The following is a 22500-nucleotide window of genomic DNA, read 5'->3' as shown; positions in this document are numbered from 1 at the left end:
ACTGTAGCGCACCACCACGGGGCAGCCGTCCGTGGACGAAGACAAACCTCCTGGACAGGGACAAAAAGCAGGAATATAAACAAACAGGCAAAGAACTATTAGCCTGTCTATGTTAATTCACAACACACACACACACACACACACACACACACACACACACACACACACACACACGCACACACACACAGTGCAGCCATGACGTGCCAATTCTCAAAAGCATACCTTCAAACATCACAGTAAAACCCTCCCAGCAGATTATAAAACCAATAAATAATTTACACCAGCATTAAATATACATTCATCTCAAAGGAAGAGGGCATTCCCTGTTTAATCCCAATTCCAAGGACATACAAGAGCACAATGACTCTGCATATCCTCCTTCAAATGCAGTCTACAGAGCAAGGGAGCCTGCTGAGCAGTAGGATAGCAACAGAGAGAGAGAGAGAGAGAGAGAGAGAGAGAGAGAGAGAGAGAGAGAGAGTGTGACAGGCAGACAGCTCCGAGAACAGACCCACACAGCGCAGAGAAAACCAGAGCATATTAATCACCAGCAACAGTGCAGCCGGCACCTGAGGACACTGCGTCAGGAACGGCTGGTGTCGGCTGTCGCCCGAAATGTGCTGAAACTGGAGGAAGATCCAGTGTTTCTCCAGCCCCTCGTCTGCTTACTTTCTCTCTCTCACAGTGTGTGCTCTTTGGTCAGGGCGTCGCATGTGTGCTACGGAGCTGTGACATCACTGCCATTGCGCAAGCTGTTTGTCTCACGCACGCTTGGGCCTTCAAATGCCAGAGTGGGCTGGGTGCAGTACTGCAGCCCTGCCAGCGGGGGCAGCGTTGGATCTGCCAAGACTGCTTACATCAAAAACAAGGACGTTCCAGTCCGAGCACAAATTGCTTGTGTACGTGCCAAAAAAATCTCCTGCTCTACTTTACATGTCTACTGCTTTTTAAAAAATAAGAGAGATTGGGTAGCCATATAAAATAATATATTCACATAGAATATTACTCTGAAAGTAATGTGAACAAAATGAACGAAATCTAGAACAAAAAGAGTTAATTATATCCTCCATTATACTATAATAATTTTATTTGCCTATACTGCCTCTGATATTAAGAGAGAAAAGCACATTTCTGTTTGTTTAGTCACCTGCAAATGCAGATGGATGACACAATACTTTGAAAGACTTACTTAAAGTTTTACTAAAATATTTCCATAATATTCATGTACCTTCAGCTTTGGTGCGAGCCTCTCGTCCTCCAGGTGAGTCCCTCAGTGCGCCGCCCCTGTGGCCGGGTGGGGAAGTGTCGCAACTGCCCTGACTGTAGCAGTGGGTGAGTGGGGGCAGGCTGTGGCTCTGGCCCTCCAGGATGGGGGAGAATTCGCACGAAGACTGGGAGTGTGTGGAATGCGCCGTGGAGGCCTCAGCCCCCGTTCTCAGGCAAGGAGAGCCTCCGGCTCCCCCCGCTCCCCCGACGGTCCTCCTCTTGTTGCGTGCAATCTCGGCAAACGAGGTGACACGGGGTGGGGGGCCAGGGCTTGGCGTGGCGCCCTCGCTCAGACGCATCGGGCAGCTGAGCATGCGCTCCAGTGACCCCATACGGGAAGACGGCGACTTGTCTAGGTTGCGGTCATAGCTGCGGGAGCGAGGGCGACCCACCGCCCCACTGGCCAGTTGGCCGATAGGTGGAGAGATGTTGACGTACACCTGGCCCTCGATAATATTCTGGTCGGAGGCTGATGTACCCATCTTTGGTTGCCTCTTCTCGTCTGACTGGGCCTCCCCCTGGTGAGAATACAAGGAGACCATGTATTTATTCTAGAGGTCTTTAAAATGCATGAGTAAGTCTTTACTCATGCATCATGCTATCTTTCATACAATTCTATTTGGAATGCATTTGAAGTGCTTTTTCAAGTTATATATATATATATATTGCAGAGAATGAATTGGTGAGCTGAATTTCTGTTGTCATGCTTGATATGACAGTTCTAATCTAAACATGTGAGGTTTAAAGAGCTACCTTGGAATATGACCTTGGTTTCCAGGTCAGTAGTTTCCCACATCACTTACCTGGCAGATTCTGAACGCCTCCTCCCGCTCCTCCTCTTCCTCCTCCTCCTCCTCCTCCTCCTCCTCCTCCTCCTTGTGCTGTCTGAAGAGGTAATACTCAGCGGGCTGGGTGGGGCTGCCTTTACTGTGCTCGTCCGAGCAGCTTGTGACGGAGGACCCTGCGGGACTGGGGGAGGACTGCGAGGACAGGTCACAGGTCACCAGCTTGTAGTAGTTCTGCGTGGCCACCACCAGCCTGGCCTGGCTCTGGTGCTGGGCAGTGGCGTCGCCCTCAGCAGAGGCCTCCACCGCGGAGAGGGCATGCTCGCCGCCCGGCTGCTGGAGGAGGTGGTGGTGGTAGGAGTTGCAGTTGGCGTCCAGCTCCATGTCGTCCTGCTGCTGCTGTTGGGACAGGCCGAGGCAGCAGTGAGACGAGGCGGACGTGGCCGCCGTGGAGTCGTGGTGGACGGGGGCTCCTCCCACATGGCCTGCCTCGGGGGGGTCAGTGGGTGAGGTGTGCAGGTCCAGGTAGAAGGCCCCACTGCCGCGTGTGCACTCCACCCCGACACTGCCCCCCGGGGCCAGCTCGGACACCAGGGAGGTGCAGGACGGCTCGGAGGAGCTGTTGAGGTTCAGGTGGGGTTTGGTGGTGGTGGTGGTGGTGGTGGTGGCGGGGGACACCACAGCAACGTTGTTCATCTTGTTGTAGATGGTGCTGAAGTTGACCAGTACACCATCAGAGCTGTTGCAGGAGGAGTCGCTGGCGTAGCCCAGCGGGTAGCAGTCGGGGAAGGCGTCGGTGAAGGGCTCCGGGTAGGGCGGCTGCGAGAGGCTGCAGCAGGAGCAGCGCTGGGCCAGGCCACAGGAGCCACTGGAGCTGCGTCCACTCCGCATGGGCTGATCTTCGTCGTCGTCGTCGTCCTCCTCCTCCTCCTCCTCCTCCTCTCCCCAGTCGTGCTCGCCGCAGTCCATGGACAGGGTGGAGCCGCTGCTGCCGTGGCGACGCTGACTGCCCAGCGCCAGGAGGCCAAGGCCGTCCAGAGCCGAGGAGGAGAACTCGAAGCTCCCTCCCCGGCAGCCATCACTGCTCCGGGTCAGCCTCCTGGACCCTCCTCCTCCTCCTCCTAAGGAGGAGTACCAGGGCTTCCCATGGTTGCCGTGTAGGAGGAAAGGCTCGGGGTGGTAGTCCAAGTCATGGAGGTGAAAGGGAGGCCCCATCCCCGTATCGTTGTTGAGGGTGTCATTGGTGCTACCGTGCAGGTGGAAGGACGAATCCTCCAGGTAGCCGTTCAGGTTGTCCCCATCCTCCTCCTCCTCTTCCTCCTCTTCCTCCTCCCTGTTCAGGAGGAAAGGGTTGTGGCGCAGACGGCTGCCCCTCCTGTCCCTCTGCTTGAACCCGGAACCCTCATGCCGGTGGGAAAGCTCTTCAGAGTTGCTTGACGTGAAGGAGGCATCACTGGTCACGCTCCCACCGCTACCCTGTCCTCCTCTTCCTCCTCCTCCTCCTCCTCCTCTTCGTTCACCTCCTTGTCCCCCTCCTCCTTCCTGCCTCCCGTCCTCCCCACCCACCCCCACCCCCTCGCCGGGCCCTGTGTCGTTAGAGCTCTGGCTGCCGTTGCTGCTGCTGCTGCTGGACGTCTGGATGAGGCTGCTGTAGACCAGCGGCTCGTGCAGCAGGATGTCACGCTCGGGCAGCGAGGTGGTGCGGCTCAGGCCCAGGTTCTCGGGCGGGCTGAAGGGGTTGCCCCGCTTCAGAGAGCCGCAGCACTGCCGCCCGCCGGACACCTGGCAGTGCACCAGCGGGATGTGGTGGACGATGAGGGTCTCCCCGGCTAATTTCGGAGAGCTGTTCATCTTCTCTGGCGGATGGGTGTGTATGGGTGTGTGTTTGTGTGTGTGTGTGTGGTAGAAGCAAGCGAAGGCAAATGAATGCAGGCGGTTCAAAAGGGTTAGTTCACTTGTCCAAACGTGGCTCCAGGACGCTGAGGTCTTGGCAGATCCGTACACAAACAAACACCTTCATGGCCACAAAGGAAAATCTGCAAAGAAAAAAATGGAAAACATTTAGGCACGAGGTGTCCACACAATCTGAATTCTATACAATCTGAGACACTCTCCCTGATTATGGATGAGAACGAGTAACTATGAATTTGGAGAACACTGCAAGCCTTTATGTGGCCAGAGAGAGAGAGAGCGAGCAGTGTCACATTCCACATTCCAAAGGGAACATTCAGAAGCCTGTCTGCAAATGTACATGTGTGCCTAAAATTGCTCGCTCGTATTCTCATGAATTTCACTTTCTATAATTAGCATGGAGAGAAGCTTCATACAGGCTAATGAACGTTGAAAGAAAAATACACAACATTTCCAATGCCATATTGTGTGTAAAAACACAAAAATGAAAATTCAGGCATGAAACCCTGTAAGGGGATTTTTGTACATTTGTATGCAGGATTAAAACCAAGCTAATCGTAGCTCATTGTCGTGTCCTGTGGATGCAATTAATGACAAATCCCATAGACACAGAAGAGTTTTACTCTGACTGAATTGTGGGGAGCCAGGAGCTGTGTCTTAATCAAATGTTGAGGTCCCCACCCCAGTAAATCCAAGTCCATCTCCACCCTCATGACCCACCCGCTAGTTTCAGGAAAAGACGGCCCCAAATGTGCAGTCCCATTGTCTCCTCTTTGGCGTCCACTCCAGAGTGTTCCAGAATAGCCACCAATCACAGATGCTTGGCCCAGGCTTCCCATGGCAAATCCGATCACAGGCAGTCTTTCTATCTCTCTCCCTCTCTCTCTATCCCTCTCTCTTCCTCTCTGCTTCGGGGATCACCGTTCCCTGATGAGTGCCACTGCCAGGCACTGATAGCGAGGCGAGGGGTGCCGTGCCAAAAACACACATCCCCACAGTAGCTGCTGACCCCACCAATATCTAATCCACTCTAATCTCTGTCATGATTACAGCCCTGCACTCATGCTCCTGAGGAAATCAGCTGTGACATTTATGCTTCACGAGGGCCGAGGTGTGAGACCGTTGAGAAATGGGCAGTGGGGTAGGCACTGAGACGCTTTAAATAGCTGACCTTCAGTTGCACAGGAACAATGAGAGATGTAAAGGCAATAATAAGCAGACTTGTCACTTGTCACACACAGGCTATAATTTAAGGAGGCACTGTGGAGAACTAGCATGCTAACAAGCAACTGACGTGACTTGCACTGAACACATCAGTGCAGCTGGCACTGCTAAAAGCTGGTTAGCTTAATTTTAATGATATATTTAGCAAAGCCTTGCAAACAGCTGTTCTACTGTTTTGACAGGGTTTTCTGATGTGGTGAACAAAGTAACACAATCTATTCCGTGATCATATTCCCACAAAACAGCCTTGATGATGTTAAAAAAATTACAATAACAAAATAAAAAGCCCATAAAAACAAAACAAGTTAGTCATTTAGTAAAATAAGAATATACAAAAAAGTAAGTATAGCGATAAAAAGCCTGCATAGTGTGGCTAAATCGGTCCAGGTTGAAGGGACGTGATGCTGAGTGTGGGATCTAAAGCCAGTGTGAGATCTGAGACATCCCTTGAGTATCACTACAGGGTGTCATACTGTGATGATGACAGCTGTATCATTGCAGATGTAAAAACGAGTAAGACACAGAGAAATGAAGCGTCTGCATTGGGAGCACCTCAGTGCGCAGACGCATCATCCACACATGCCTCTGACCACTAGGACATGACATGACAGTACAGGCTAGTGTGAATTCGTTGTGTGTATTTGCTGCCTGTTATTCTGTTATTCATCCACATGGAAGATGTGGGAGCATTTTGGGAGTAAAGCTTGTGCGCATGGTTATACTTTTTTAGAGCACTGACATGAGCACTGACATGAGCACTGACATGAGCACTGACATGAGTCTGATGGGGTTTGTGTCTAATGGGTCTAATGTGCACATGCTTCTCGCCATCAGAGAAGGGAGAGTATTGCTGCATGTATCTCTATTTCTCTCTCTCTCTCTCTCTCTCTCTCTCTCTCTCTCTCTATCTCTCTCTGTGCATCTGTTGAATCTGTTTCCTGCCTCTGGCCTTGTTTGTGTGGTAACTGGGAGACAGGCTGGGTGAAAATCCCTGCAGATGTCCGAGGCCCTCTCTCTATGTGTGTCTCTCTCTCTCCCACTCTGCATGTCCCTCACTGGATGAGTCAGATGGGTGTTGAGGATGCTGCTGTCTTACGTAACCCTCCTCTCCTCTCTCTCCCCTCTCCTGCTAAATCTATCTTCTCTCTACATCTTTAATCTTTAATGGGAGCTCCCCCCTGTCTTTCACTGTAAATCTTGCTTTGACAAACCACCCTGATGAAGAATATTTTAGTTTTCTTATCTTAGGCACGAGAAGCTGATTAACATTTTCTGCCTCTGAAGGACGTTTTGAATTAAGTATCTTTGCTTCCACTTGTCGCTTGTAAGGTTTTTCCTTGCAGTGCATTAGCTGAGCTCTAGATAATAACAGAACTAAGCTCTTACTTAAATAGCTTTCCAATTAAATGACATTTGCTCAGCTCAGCTAGCACAAAACCAAGCAGTTAAGCAGACCTAATATCTGCAGATAAATGCTGTTTGCACTTGATATTAGGCTAATGTGCAGGATTAACAATCCAACAAAATCTCACACATTCTTACACATCCATCTTCACTGTCCAAAATTTGGCATATTTGTTCCCGTCCGGCTCAAGAGTGGAATGTTTATTTCTTCTTCACATACCTGTCAGTATGAGATATGTTTGATATGTGTGATATAACCATCAGACCATCAGCTGTGTATTAACCTAAACAACCTCCTACATACACCTACTGATACCACTTTAGGATGTTTAAGAGTATAAAGTTTGGCTGTCATTAACTCTTTCAGTAAAAAAAATATACTTATTTTATTTACTGTTTTTTAAGGAGAACGTCTTGTAGCTGTGGTCTGATGTGCAGTCTAATGTCCATGAGACAGTGTGTGGGCTGCAGGTAAACAGGATTATCTAAGCCGCGACGGCCGTGGCTGCCAGACACCTCCTCATTAGGGAGGGAGGGCTACAGCCAGTTCGTATGCAATGTGATCTGGGACATGCATTAAATGCATTAGAGCAGCTTATAGGATTGTGCCTACAGAGCGGTGGATGGCCGCTGCTTTGAATGACCACGCAGATTTACAGTGCACCAAAATGACCCGGGGTGGCTGGGAGCTGTAGAGGTCAGTCCACCAAGAGTCCTAATGTTTATGAGCTTGGGATTTCACACTCTTTTTAAATGCTGTGAAGAGAACCTTTGCAACTCACTGACCTACACACATACATATACAAGTAACGGTACTAGCATAGATAGCATATTTTTATTTTAAGTAGTTGGAGATTACTGATAGCCATAACATACACTGATAATCAATAATGTGATAATGTACAATCATCTAAGTGCAGTTAGTAGCCATTACACAGATAACCTTGGAACATTAGTGTTAGCAACAAGCATCTTCATAGCAACATAAAAGCGTGGGAAATAGAAAGATCATGCACAGACAGAGAGAGAGAGAGAGAGAGAGAGAGAGAGAGAGAGAGAGAGAGAGAGAGAGACACACACAGAGTGAGAGACACATGTAATGGCGCAGTCCTCATTAACGCAAGATCTGATTCTATTTCTTTCCACACTTCACAAGGCACTAAGTCAGATTGCATTTCCATCAGGGTGCCTATGCACAGTCTGTGAGAGAAATTCTCCCCCACCTCAGATTTCAGCCAGCCTGACATCCTGCAGGTTTTCAGCATCATTGCTCAAACTGAGCGTGCTCACACGATCAGAATATACCATCATGCCTCATCAGAGGGGTGCTCACACGATCAGAATATACCATCATGCCTCATCAGAGGGGTGGCAAGAGAGGAGGAGAGGAGACCATGAGCCAGAGAGATACAGATATCAACTGACAGCAGAGGAAATGTAAATATGGTTACTGCACTGCAAGTGAGGAATTATGGTTTGGCCTCAGATGGTGACACGCACCAACAAAAAACAACAAGTGCCAACAAAAAAAACAAACAAACGAAGAAAACTATCAACAGTAAAATGGAAAGTGTCTTTGAGCTTGTGTGCCAGAGAGAGAAAGAAAGAGAACAAGAGAATGACAGAGCCAAAGCAAGAATGTGACCAACCAATGGCATTAGAGAAGGGGGGAGGGGTGATCCATTCAATGGCTCCATTCTCCTGTTTCAGGAAAGGGAACGCCGGGAACGCCACAATGCAGGATACCCCCCCACCTGCCTCCGCTTCCAGCCAGCACCAGTGTTTCCTCTAGGATTTTTTTAAGCAGTGGGGGCAGGCCTGTCCGAACCCCCCCCCCCCCCCCCCGACGGAACTGTATTGTATGTATATGTATTCACCTCTATTCACACACAATGAGGCATTATTTTCAGTTGTGATTGAGCTGTATATTTGGAGAATCCACAACAGGCACAATGAATTTTAAAAAGGCAACTGCGACTATTGTACGTCTGCCCAATTTCTGATACCGTGGGGGAAGAAAATTAAACCGTTGGGGGGGCCGCCACTACCAAATCGACATATAGGAAACACTGAGCACACAGCATGCACATGGGCTCTGTAATGTCCTCACGCTTACAGGATCCACGCCTCGGAGCAGTTCCTGAGTCATTCCAGGAATCCGCATCTGACTACTCTGGGCCCCACACACACTTTAGGCTGGCAATGTGAGAATGGGCACAAAAAGAATGGCCACAGCCCATGTAGGTACGTGCCATGCATGACAAAATGACCCAATGGGCTGGATCTCTCGCTATCTTACAGTGAGGATGAATGAGGTTTAATCTGCCCCAATGAGTTTGGTGCTCTTTATTGTCTGTGACGGTCAAATAAGTTCAAGTCCCTTTCTTGGCCTCCATGGCACAAAAGAGGGAGAAGTGCAAGTGCATGCAGATGAAGGCATCGCTGCGCCTAGCTCTCTGCATAACACTCTCACATTTCTAATTGCTTTTTCATTCTAGTGAAAGCTCTAGCTGTTGTGAGTGCATCTGTGCACATCTTCGATGGGTATTAGTTGTCCAACCATGTTATGCTATATTGTTCCCTGAAAATACTTCGAAATCAAAATGTAAAAAAAAAGATTTTTGAAAATTCATTAAAATGGAGGATATAACATTTTGGAACCAAACTCTTCATATTGTCCCCAGACAGCCCTCACCCTTCTAAAAAAACACTTGTCTGCTGATCAAATGCAATCTCTCTCATACCTGTCTAAAGAAAATTAATCTCTATTGCATAAGAGTCTATCTGTCCAAGCTGTCCTAGAAGACTGACATGAAACTGATAAATCTGGAATATGAAAGACTGCTAGCACATATTGATTTGCTGAGTCATTCAAGGACTTGCTCTACTGATACATAACATTCAAGAAATGTACCATTCAAAATCTATACTGATATATTGTTTGCAGATGACAATACCCAATCAGATAATTCTAAGTGAGGTCATACTTGACATACTCACTGATGACTTGTGAGTCACTCCTCCTTATTTGTACATTTCTTTAAACTCCCCTCCTGACTTGTTATGATTTAGACAAAATGGAACTTAGCAGAGCCCACACCCATTCTGTTGCTGTTGCTGCATTCTGTGAAGTTGGAAGACATGCGTACACAGTCAAGAGTGCGAGTCTTGGAAACTAAGGCAGACAATACAAAAATAAAAACACAGACACTCTATAATAAGTCAGACGTCTCAGGATGATTCATGCCCTCCACGCACACTCAGAGGCAAGGCCATGGTACTGGCCAGCTGTTTCACCGGCCTGGTCATCTGGGGCTGAAATCACTCTACCGCGAATAGAACTGACAGCAGAGCTCAAGCAGGCATTCACAATGTGCAGGAGGGGAACAAAACCAGAGCACTGGAGCACGCGTGGGTCTCCAGAGCTGCTGTGGCAGAACCAGCTCAAATGTAAACATATCACTGACCAACTGTGAAAATGAAATGCTTTACAGCATAAACAGAAAGCACTGGTGGCACACCTGAGCCACACTGTATCCTTATAGGAAGAAACACACCATCTGTTCTCTAATAGTGGTCACATTTCCATCATGCCATCTGGATGCCAACCTATCCATCTGATTGGCTATACTGTAAATCACATCTAAAAAACTCCTTATGTGGCAAACTAATTTGCCTATTCTGAATTTAAGTGGAGTGCAACAGATACCTCACAACTTTGCACAATTCTGACAGCTAAATATAAAAGAATTCCCAAACTTTCTTTTCTAAAAGCAAGGCAGGTTTATGCCATCTTGCAACTGGCTTGATAAAATACATTGAATCTGAGAGCGGAAGGTTTTAAGAAAAAAAAGTTAACTCACCCCACCACACACACACACACACACATCCTGTCTCTACTTTGACTTACATAACAGTAAGGTTGTGACCTGCATTCCTAGTGTTGAGGGCTTGACAACCAAGCACCAGCAGCAGCTGTGACTGAGACTTCAGGGGAAGGCATGTGCAGAGTGTAATACCAATCATCACACATTACACACTCACACAATGCACGCATTTTAGGTTTACTTAGGCTTACTGAGGTTTACTGAAGGAGCCCATTCAGTGTCACAGCGTGACTTAGGGTTCTCTTAGACTGAGAAACACTGATAATTTCATAAGTTTTAATGCATTTGTTATGACTAGACAACACAGTGCTTGTAAGCGCTGTATACAGAAAGGCCAGAACACATGACTCAACAAGAGATGGTATCATTGCCATTTCAGTTAGAGTGGGTTAATGTGGGTTAATGATCCATGTCTCACACTATTATGTGTCTTTATGTTGGCCAGGCCTATAAAGTTGACAAACTCCGGAAGCCTCTGTTGGTGTCTGATGTAACCGTGGCCTTGTGGTCAAGGGTGGCTAAGTTTGATAAGTACCAGGTTTGGCTTCGGTGCTCAATCTAGACAGCCAAAACTTCCTGACACCTAAGGTGAGAATCCAGGCTTGGTAAATCTGACATTATTCTTTATACCAAAAGTAAAATCCTATTGATATGAGAAGGATGAGTAAGACCTTCAAAATGAGCTGAGAAAAAGAACAGGAAAACTAAAGAATTTCACATGTATGGACGAATACAGTATAAACTATTCCCAGATACATTTCCTCCATACTTACTGGCTACTTCTGGCTCTGGCTGATATTAGACACACCCTTTCTAGGACATTCAGTAATGGATGTCAATACTTACAAGGCAAATGGCCATAACCGAACTCAGTAGCCTATTATGTGTGCTACAATGCTCAGAAAACAGTGTTGTGTGCACATACAGTATGTTCTCATGACTTATAACGACTAATATAACATAATGTAAACATGTAAAAATATAAAGCTTTTTCACTAAATGTTTTTGTACTGGTTTATAGGCAAACACACACACACACACAGACACACACACACACACACTCATGCACACACACACACACACACTAAAATGATAGGACATCTGAATATTGTCTGGACTAGAAGCAGACACAACAAATGTCAAAACAATCCCACTTGTTATATCATCAGTGGGGCCTTGGCCAAAAACGCATGACTTCCATTTCAAACGATTTCCAAAAATCGTGTTTTACATCAGGTGGGGGAAGTGGCCTGAAAGTTCTAATCTTGAGAAGGCGAGAACCATTTGCGTTACGTAAGAGAAGAAAAATAAACGCCTCTCTAACTGAGAGATGTGTCTGTGGAGCAGCGGGCCTGGCAGCCGCTCCTTGTCCTCGCTCTCCCGTATGTCGGTCAAACGGATCTGGCTGATGCGGCAGCAGTGCACGGTGGTACCAAAAAACGTACCGGCGTGTGGGGCAGGGAAGGCGGACAGAGATGAAACCGGTGAAATCAGCTAACTGTTGATTTTACAGCATAGAGCAAATTATTTTACCATACGAAAGCACAACGCAAAATACAAAATAGGCCCAAGTCGTTTCAGTGGTGCTGAATAATCCCTCAAACCATGTGTCCTACGCCTGGCTCTCAAACTAGGCAGTCCAATAACTGGAAAAACACACCTGGAAATAGACTAAAACTAGGCTATCGATATAGAACCCACTCCATTCACCACAATCTAGAATAGCTTATGTTGTGGGCTACACTCGATCTGGCATGCATTCGGGTATTGTCAAAGACAGCAGAGGCGCCCTATTCTTGTCCCAGCAAGATGTTGTTCCTATGATCGCTTTCTACACGCAGTGCAGCCTAAACACATGTTTGAGATTATCGTCTAACTGAGCAGTCACAGAGCCATATGGCTTTAGTTCATACTGTAAGATATGTATGGCCTACATGGCATCTGCTAAAATTTACTGTAGAAACGGAGGATGTGTAGGCTCCCCAGCCATCAAGAGAACATAGGCTATCAGCGCTGTTAGTGTCTCATCGTCTCAGATTGTGTTGCTAGCTAACGGGCGACATATGCCAATACATAACATACCAGCCTTTAACATGAAGCTATCTATTGTCTCTCACCGAAGCAATGTCGTGAGATATACCGAAGAAGGGGACGTCTAAATTGAAAAGGGTTTACGCTCAGACCATCCCTGCTTACAGTAGCCTGCACCACCGTCGTATCCTGCTTTTCACATACGGCATATTGCGGGCGAAGAAGAATTGCCGTTGTTGGCTGACGAGTCAATTAAATAATCCTTAAACAATCGTTATTTGAAACATGTCAGCTGTGTTGAATATGTTCGTTTGTCAGCTGTAGCCCTCAAAACAGCATTACCAAATTTCAGTCTGCATTGATGCGCGGTGCGCTTTGTCACCGAGCTACGCTTGCCTCTTCGCCGACACATTGCTGTTATTTAATGCAGAATCGACACGAAGCTTACTGTCAGAAGAATGACTTACCTTAACAGATTGGGACAATGTTTGTATCCATACTGGAGTCTTTGTTTACTTAAAATGATGTAGATATTTATCTTTTTCCCATGATGAGGTAGTCATTCCACCACCCCTATAACAGCGTCGCCAATGTTGGGTTGGACCATGAATGCTACGTCAGGAGTCACCCCCACCCCCACCCACTCAGATAATGCATGTTTTGGAAGTCGACTGTGGACCAGCCTTTAAAGAACCAAATTAATGCCTGTTGTCTTTAACTATATACGTAGACTAGACTATGCAAATACAGACGATGCGCAAAATGTGCTGCATGTGCAACAACAAAAAAATATATGAATAAATTACGGAAAGTATTGTCCCACGCATTTAGTGATACCAAGGAGCAATGTTTTAGGTGAGATGTGTTCTTCTGGCTTTGCTTATACTTTGTTCCACAGAGAAAATACAATAATGTAGAATGACTCTTATGAATCACTCTTATACTTTTAAAAAATCTCCAGTCTAGAGAAAAATGCACTCTTTTATCTGTCTCTTTTTTTCTCTGGAAAATGACAAAAGCATGCCTACCTACTCAGATTCTATAACAGAAAAGCCCAAAAACGAGTGGTAGAAACTGCTCACCACATTATTGGAGTCCTGCTCCCTGACATCACTGACCTTCAACATACACTGTGTCTGTGGCAGGCACACAACATCATCAGGGACCCTTCACATCATGGACTGCTTTCTCTCCTTCTATCAGGGAGATGTTACAGGAGCCATAGGTTTCACACCAGCAGGCTCAGATACAGTGTTTACCACAACACCATAACCTTGTTGAACACTCAGACCCACGATTAGCCCACTTACCCCCCCCACATAAATATGTCTTATCTTTTTATCATCTTATCAGTTTACTACTACTGTTATCTATTTGTATGTCTTGGGTCTCAATGGGCCCCCATCTGTTACTAGCCATTTAATGTTTATTATCCATTCATCATACATCTTATGAAAGTGATTGCAATGCAGCATGTAAAATTTTGTTAACTTTGAACCTGCTCATCTCAAGATATTGGCACAAAATTGTTTTAGCTGCTGAACTATGATTGTTTGTTGGCGGCAGCTCTGTTGAGTGAGCCAAGGAGATGTGAGCAAATGTGGCCAAGTGTAGACATACCAAATTTCAAAACTAGAAGAGAAGCTACTCTTGAGAGAATTTTCAGAACTTCAGAAAAAATGGCATGTGTCCAGAAGTTGTCGTTGTGATCCTACATGATACAGTATATCTCAGTGCTGTTCACTAGCCTGGGTTTTCCCACGCTGCCTTATGCCAGGCTAGCTGTTCACACAACTTCTCATCACAAGAAGGGCCCAAATGTTTTTATTTTATTTTATTTATGCCTCTTTTTATGTATATATTTTTTGTATGTATGTGGGGTATACCCTATTCTTTCTTTTTGATTGAGGGCGGCAAGATGTAGGTTCACTTTACTCCAAATATAAACTTGTACGGATAGGTTATGAGGATGAGGATGCATGGGGATTGGGGAGGGTGGGGGGTGGGTAGAGGATATTTGTGTATGTATATTGTGCTGTATATTTGTATATTTAAGTACATGGCTGCACTGTTGCGCTATGTACAATTGTTCAGAAAACTTGTGAAAAATAAAAGTAAAGAAGGGCCCACATTTTGCGTTTACATCTTTCACAAATGAGGCATTATGGGCTGGGTTGATGTGCCTCCTTGAGACCAGCATACTGCAAGAATGATGTAATCTTGGATGTAGTGGTTGGTAAGTTATTCCAAGACCCCGGGACCAAAAGCTTACATTCCGTATTAGCCTAGTTGGGCTACATGTCTACTGTTTCATGTGCCCCCCAGTGTTTCAGTGTCCCGGGGATTGCCCCCCCCCCAAAAAAAAACAACCCCCCCCAAAAAAAACAACGATAAATGTCAATAAATAGACAATAGACAATAAATGTGATAGTCATGACTGAAAACATGGATTCAGAGCATGGATGCACACCTCTGCCTCAGAAGCCTTTGACAGACCTTAGCATCCTCATCTCTTTCTCTTTGGGTCAAGGCCTGGCTTGGGCCCAGTATGGATCTAAACCTGTGTCGAATATTCATTTGACTAAGAAATAATTAAATGGTGTTTTTAACTTTGTCAACACCATTTAGTTGTATATCTTGTAAGCATGTAAGATGCATGTAAGATGTCTGTATGCTACTGAGACCTTGAATTTCGCCTTGGGGATCAATAAAGTATCTATCTATCTATCTATCTATCTATCTATCTATCTATCTATCTATCTATCTAGCACACATAATCGAACTACTACCAGCCCTGAAGTGGAGAAAAGATATAAAGACCTTCATTCCTTTCATTTACCTGTAACATTACACATATCTCTCTCATAAATAATTTCCATGTAACCTACTGTTAGATGGTCTCTTATAGGACATGTAACAAATGCCACATTTACTTGCTTAATACTTGTGTTAATATTGAGATATTGACACATGGCAGTTTTAACGTCCCCATGGATGATTGTTTGTAGCAAGTTTGGATAAGATTGGACCAAGGAGATTATATAGGCATTAAGCAATATAACCATAATGGGCCACGCCCTGAAACTTGATTAATGTGTGTGTATGTTTCCAATCAAAAATCATTTTTGTCAACATGGTCTGTAGGTGATTTGTACCAAATTACGAGAGATTCAGAGGAACAGCTTTGGAGGAGATTGATTAGTTTCACTTTCAAGTTTTTTGGGGACAATTGGGTTAGATGTGATAGCTCTCAAGGAAGAATGTTTTAAAAATTCCATATGATTCCTGAGATATGAGCAAAAACGCAATTTCAGTCAATTTGAGTTTTGTGAGATCATACACAGATTTGGGACCTACGATGAAAAAATGGTGTCTGTATGTTTCATGTTTTATGTGTTTTGCTGCTGAAAAATAATAATGAGGAAGAATCAGAAGAAAAACAATAAGGATCCAATAGCTTCACTGCTTGGACCCCTAAAAATCCAACCTTCAAGGGAAGTTAATTTATTCTGAAAAGAAATAAAACATCATGAAGAAATCAATATTTTTAACAACATCATGGCTGGATCTTTCCTCATTGTTTTCATTGTGACACCAAGAGATGATTTTTATCCCTCTTTCTACTCAATTCTTACGAGGGCTGCGATACACTAGCCTGGCTCCGCCCATCTACGTACTTCCACTCAATTTCAGTTCGCTTCACTTTGCCAAAGAAGAGTCAAGGGTATGGTTTACGAGGCTAGCAATACACTAGGGGTGCTATACAATACTAGAAAGAATCATTCTCAGACAGAAATGTAGTGCTGAGAGTGGTCTCTTTTAGTGTATGGAAACTGGCCTAGGGTTTAGAGGAGAAGCAAGTGTGTTTGACCCTTTTATTAGTTAACAGGATTGCGTATCATAGTGGCTGAGATGCTACATGTTGGTGAATCCTTGATGAAATACGTATGCTGAAGTTGAGTTGACCAGTATTTTCATTGTACTAAGCTGATGAAATATCTATGCTGAAGTTGAGTTGACCAGTATTTCCATTTTACTAAGCTGGCATGAAAGAAGTGCTTGATACATAAAAGGGCTCCACTACAGCCTGATTTTAGTTATTATAAAATTCTTGTTTTGCCAAGAAGTATGTTAAATTTGGTCTTATAAAAATTACTGTTTGTGACATTTAAACACTTAGTATTTCATAATGCCAACCAAACCTTAGGCCTACATACTGGCTACCAGCTAGTCCCAGTCAGGCCACACGTATACAGCACCAGTAGACAATGTAGAGATAATCAGAATACACTGTGGTAAACAACATATACTGTGACCACACTGCATCATATGTTCTAGCAAACTCCCTTATGGTAAAAAATGAAGTGTGTGGTCACTTCAAAATAAACATTACATTCTGAGGTCTGTTCTTTGGAGTTTGTTCGTTAAAAAAGCCAGCTGATCACCCATTAAACATTTTTATTTGAGGCGTAGGCCTACACCCTTATGTAAGTGGTTTGTATGAGTGTGCCATCTCAACAAAAGTGGAATTAAGAAGGTATGACCTGATCAGATTTATATATATATATATCTCTATATCAATAGTTTGTTGTCCTCACTTTCAGCTGAAGGCAGGTCAATATTTCCAGGCCACAGCTACTTTGCTGAGAAATTTAAACATGTGCCAAATGCTAAATACAATGGCAGTGGTCATCATGCCTCCATATCTACGTCCTCACTGACAGTAGTGTTCCGGTGATACCTGAAACGCAGGTGAGCCGCATTCAAGTAAGGAGTCTGGTGCAGCTACGGACTGGGATCATGCTTTTCTCTTGTCTGCTAACTGGTCTTACAGCATCATGGGATGTTTAATTTCTCAGCCCAACTAGGCACTGTGTCTGGTATTCTTCCCCACAACAGAGGAAGTGTTTGGTTCCTGGTAGTGATGCGTGCCATTCTAAAAATGCATAGTAGTATATTCAGTACAATATGATTCTCCCATTGTCTCCATACGTCATTCACTGTCCACACCTTTGCACTCAACAATGCACTCAACAATGATGTACTGATTGTACTGTAGCACATGTGCACCATACATAGTGTGTTCTGAATGCCATAGAGATATCTGAATGCATGAGGCTGCAGAAGGATCTGCTTGTTAAGCAGCGTCTGTAGTTGTTGGTTGCGAGCACAGTGCTCTCAGTGTCAGAAGGACATGTCCCTGGTGCGGTACATCTGGAGAGAGGTGGCCTCCACTTCCTGCTTGGGGCTCTGGTTGCGTTCGGTCGGGCTGTAGCCGGCCGAGCGGCCCGTGGGGTTGAAGACCAGCGAGCGACCGGTCGGGGTGAAGCCGCTGGAACGGGGCTTGGCGGGCCGGTGCAGGTAGCGTCGTGATGTCACCAGGTCGCCATAGCCCTGCGTGTGCGAGAAGGCGTAGCCGGAGCGGCGGGTGCTGGTGCGCTGTATGCGGGTGCGCCTCCGTGGAGGCGGTGGAGCTGCTTTGGCCTGTAGGACTTTCAGCCGCACCTGAGAACCATACAATAACATTTCCAAAGCATCAGCACTTATACGGAAAATGTGATGGATATTCAGGTTCATAACCCACTACTTTCACATTAAAACCCAGTACTTTGTGTCAGTCCACAATTCTTGCCACAGTAAGTAATAGCAATAAAAAAAAATTACGTGTATATGAAACACCTTTGTTAGAATTGGTATTTTATGGACTTACTGGTATTTTAGGTAAAAAACGATTGCACTCAACATAACCAAGTCAAGTCATCTTGTTGCTTTGGCAGGGTGAAGCTATATAATATGTAGAGTTCAGATTATGTAGTAATCTTGACACTACACATTGACATAACTAGTGAAAGCAACAAGATTTGTTTACAGTGAATGCATGGTGTGTGTGCTTGGCCTCAGAGTGTCCTACCCGGTCATTGATGGTGGGCTGTAGCTGGATGAGCAGGAACCGATGGGTCAGCACAGGCAGAACGCACAGGATAGACGTCAGCAGGATAGTCAGCCACACGTTCAGCTGCTGTAACGAGTTCCTAGCAGAACCTGAAAATTAGGACACACACACACACACACACACACACACACACACACACACACACACACATGGATGTGGTTGAAATAAACAGAGTGGATGCTAATCTAATAATGGCTGTGGGTACATTTCAAAACTAGGATACATAAAACCGAGATAATAAATCTGAATATCAGGGTAGAGATACATGACATATAATCATGTGACATAACTAACCCTGTTCAGATGTAATAAATGTCATTTTATAGTTTGCGAGACCAACTCAAACTCACCAATAAAAGGGAAGGACGCTGTGAAGACGAGGTACATGCCATTGCTGTACATGGTAAAGGTGACCACAAAGTACATGGTTAAACTGCCCCAGACAAACACATGGTTCACCACTGTCCAGTAAGACATGTCCAATCCCAGCTGGTAAAGCGAGAGTCAGACAGTGAAGCGGGACACCAGGAGGACAAGCAAAATGAAAACCAATTACAGAAGCATTAACATGAGTTCGACAAAGCTTTTGTAATCTGTTTTAATTTATACGGACAGTGACATTTCTCTATGTTCATTTATTGTGTTTATTTTGGTCTGTTAATGAGCACACACACACACACACACACACACACACACACACACACACACACACACACACACACACATGTAAATAAACACACAAACACCCATAAATAAACACACACACACACACACACACACACACACACACACCTGTATGAGCACTGCTATGAGCAGACACGTCTGCGCCAGCACAGCAAAGGACTGGTAGTCGGCCACGTCCCTCCCGTCATCCCTGACGGTGTCGTACATGGCGCCGTAGGGGATGAAGAAGAGCACCAGCGAGCAGTAGCAGCTGTGCAGCACGCACTTGGCGAAGGCCGTCTTGCTGAAGTACAGGTTCAGCTGGCCCGGCACATACAGCTGGGGGTACTCAAAGCTCCAGCTGTCACTCACGTCCTGCTCACAAAGAGGAGTCAAGGCAGGGGGTGTGGTCAGATGGTTTAATTTTACGTGACATCTTCAACTACCTCTGTATTTGCTTCTTTTTGCTCGGATTGTAGTGCTTTCTACAGTTTTTTTTCTAAAGATATTGAACCACTGATGCGTTATACACCGCGTTATGTCACTTCAATGCCAATATTTCCTCTTACCTGGTCAAACAGACTCATACCCAAGACTGGCAGGGCAGTGTACACCAGGTTAAAGAGAGTGATGAACCATTCATTATAGACTGTCTGTAAATAGAGAACATCAGGCAAATAATCAGTAACTCAATTTCAATGAACCGCCCTGATAGGAGAAAACTGCTTACATTTTGTATTTAGATAGATAGATAGATAGATAGATAGATAGATAGATAGATACTTTATTGATCCCCAAGGGGAAATTCAAGGAAATTCAAAAATTTCAAAATTAACAAAGCTAACAGTACACTGTCTAACTTCACATGGTGTTTGAGGCGTCTCACCTGGGCAGAGAACCCGCAGAAGAAGGCGTACCAGAAGTGGACGAGGGTGAAGGTGAAGTTCTTGTAGAAGAAGTAGCGCAGGAACTTGCACATTCGCAGGTAGGACCAGCGGCCGTGGACCAGCAGGAGACGCTGCAGGAAGCGGAATTGGGCGAAGGAGTAGTCCGATGCCAGCACCGCCTGCATGCCCTCCTGACCACTGATGCCCACGCCAATGTGGGCAGCTTCAACAAGACATAGGAGGGAAAAGAACTTAAAGAAGCTGTGTGGAGTTTTTTTTATGTAAAACATTCAAAAATGCCCTATATATAACAACAGGATGTGAAGAGGCCATGCCGGCTCTCTTGTATTACTATTTTGTCCCACGTGTGACACTGTATCAAATACCAATATGGAAGAGTACCGTCACAACCCTAATGGAGTGTTCCAGGTGACTCACAACTACAGAGAGCACTTTTTAATGCAAGATTGTGAATGTAAATGTCTGTGTCATTACAGCACACAAACATAGGCAAACAGCAGAAGAGAAGTGAGAAATGGGTAACAGGCTAGATGACGACGTAAGAATAAATAAATGTAGACCTAGTGTATCAAATTCTTTTTTCCTTTTTAAATTCAATCTGTGAGAATGTAAGTAATTACAAATGACAAACCCAGGAGCATATATTTCAGCTTGCTCTCATCAGTGCTGCTATCAGTCACCGTTTATAGTTTTCAAATTCTCAATTGCTGAAGGACACACACACACACACACACACACACACACACACACACACACACACACACACACACACACACACACACACACAGGCATGCAGATGTAGCTATGCATGCTTGTCTATGTAGACCACACATGTCCCTTACCCTTAATCATACTGACGTCGTTGGCCCCATCTCCAATAGCCAAGGTCACTGCCCTTTTGTATCTCTTGACCAGCTCCACCACCTGAGCCTTCTGCAGGGGGGTAACTCGACAGCAGATGACGGTCTTGCACATGCATGCGGTGCGCAGGAACTCCACCTCCATGCTGGGCTCAAGGGCATACGCCTGCAGGTGATACGAAATGTCAACACTCCCAATACAACAGAGCATTTTAGAAGATCTACTACCTGATACTGTTTTTTTATTTTTCAAGCAGCAAGGCCCCTGTTAGTTGAGACCCACATTCTCTATTGCAATAACACTCTGGGATAGATACAGACAGTGATATGCAGTAAGCAGTTAGAGTCAGCCAGATGAGGGGAAAGCCATGGGATTATTTTCCCAGACTGAGAAATATTTTTCTGATGAAGGGCTACTGTTTTTTAGAATTGATTTTGATTAAGTTTTATATAGTATAATTTGTATTTTGTATATTTAGTATATTCTTTATCTTCTACAGTCCTTATTGTTTAGTTGTGTTTTTTATATTATATACTTTTAATTACTTTTTCTGCTGTCATTGAATGTGTGTGTGTGTGTTGTCTGTATGCTACTGTGACCTTGAATTTCCCCTAGGGATCAATGAAGTATATCTATCTATCTATCTATCTATCTATCTATCTATCTATCTATCTATCTATCGGCAGTGTCATAACTTCTGTGGATTGTGGCCGCTCTACTTGCCCCATGTGTCCCACCTTTGGGCAAGTCCACAGACACGGGCCACAGAGAAGGAGATGAACTGGGGACCCACAGAAGAGTTAGCGCACTTATGGAATCGAATTGTCTCTCACCAGACTATGCCCATTGATGACAAGCCCATATTCTCCACTGACGGTTTCGTCGGCGACGATCTTAGGTGTGTTTCCCAGAATTGTTTTTGAGACAAACGTATCTTCTGCACCGGGCTTCATGGTGGTTCTTGCTTTCCTGTTGTGAATAAACATTTGTGAATTCAATGCAGCATTGAAAACAGACACACAACAACCTACTGTAAGTGAGTGTTTACTAAGGGAAACCCTTCCCCAAGAGATCTGAATCGGGCATTCAGTTTGATCTGGTGAAACCTGCTGCGATATGCACCATGGGGAGGATCACTTGTGAAGTGTAAACCCTGAAATCTACAGGAGGGGTTCTTGATATTAGATGACGAATTCACAGATAAACAAGTTCAGACAGAGATAGTTTACTGCCTCCCTAGCATTTACTCAAACATTTATTATATTTAAGTAATCTTATTCTCCTCTTCCCCCAAAAAACAACCAAGCAAGGCATTCTGGGAAAGGCAGTCAAAGCAAGACTAACAATGAAACAACCCATTGTCAATTCTTACAGTTCTAATACACAGAGCCAACACTGCTTGAACTATCCCTTGAGCTCAGACAGGTAGTGCTTTCATCGTACTTTTTCACCTAATTGAAGCAGACGTGAGCGAAAGCCAAAACGAAAAGTGCTGAGTCAGCTTTTGTGTTAAGTCTTCTTCTCACCGACCTGAGCTCCTCTTGCACGCCCTCTGGAGAGTGCGCTGCCACAATAAAGACCTCATTCATCTCCTCCCGCAGCATGTT

The 22500-nt window shown here is 45.1% G+C and overlaps 2 protein-coding genes across 3 annotated transcripts in view; both read right to left on the bottom strand.

Moving 5' to 3' along the window:
- The window catches only part of rusc2 (RUN and SH3 domain containing 2), a 25552-nt gene extending 12460 nt beyond the window's left edge, over positions 1-13092 (bottom strand). The window contains exons 1-5 of one of the 2 annotated variants that reach the window (XM_076269509.1): positions 12976-13092; positions 3614-4087; positions 2070-3571; positions 1229-1784; positions 1-50 (exon numbers count right to left, since the gene is read on the bottom strand). The exon at positions 1-50 is cut by the window's left edge and continues 703 nt beyond it. In XM_076269509.1, the coding sequence (XP_076125624.1) occupies positions 1-50; positions 1229-1784; positions 2070-3571; positions 3614-3902 (2397 nt within the window). In that variant the 5' untranslated portion in view covers positions 3903-4087; positions 12976-13092. Of the gene's footprint in view, positions 51-1228; positions 1785-2069; positions 3572-3613; positions 4088-12975 lie in introns of those variants that run through there. The other variant, XM_076269507.1, reaches the window with a different exon arrangement.
- A 2874-nt stretch (positions 13093-15966) lies between these two features.
- atp8b5a (ATPase phospholipid transporting 8B5a) overlaps positions 15967-22500 on the bottom strand; it is a 25344-nt gene continuing 18810 nt past the window's right edge. Inside the window, exons 20-28 of the mRNA XM_076270911.1 lie at positions 22424-22500; positions 21727-21862; positions 20875-21058; positions 20011-20234; positions 19694-19777; positions 19254-19499; positions 18812-18950; positions 18420-18550; positions 15967-18013 (exon numbers count right to left, since the gene is read on the bottom strand). The exon at positions 22424-22500 is cut by the window's right edge and continues 29 nt beyond it. Of these exons, the coding sequence (XP_076127026.1) occupies positions 17693-18013; positions 18420-18550; positions 18812-18950; positions 19254-19499; positions 19694-19777; positions 20011-20234; positions 20875-21058; positions 21727-21862; positions 22424-22500 (1542 nt within the window). The 3' untranslated portion in view covers positions 15967-17692. The remainder of the gene's footprint in view (positions 18014-18419; positions 18551-18811; positions 18951-19253; positions 19500-19693; positions 19778-20010; positions 20235-20874; positions 21059-21726; positions 21863-22423) is intronic.

The sequence above is a fragment of the Alosa pseudoharengus genome, unplaced genomic scaffold (assembly GCF_046254945.1).
Source record: "Alosa pseudoharengus isolate Yale_2024_CS ecotype anadromous, Long Island Sound unplaced genomic scaffold, YU_APseudo_1.1 YU_APseudo_1.1_scf_6, whole genome shotgun sequence".
Taxonomy (NCBI): domain Eukaryota; kingdom Metazoa; phylum Chordata; class Actinopteri; order Clupeiformes; family Clupeidae; genus Alosa; species Alosa pseudoharengus.
The sequence above is the reverse complement of the archived record's forward strand: the minus strand, read 5'-3'. Positions and strand labels throughout refer to the sequence as shown.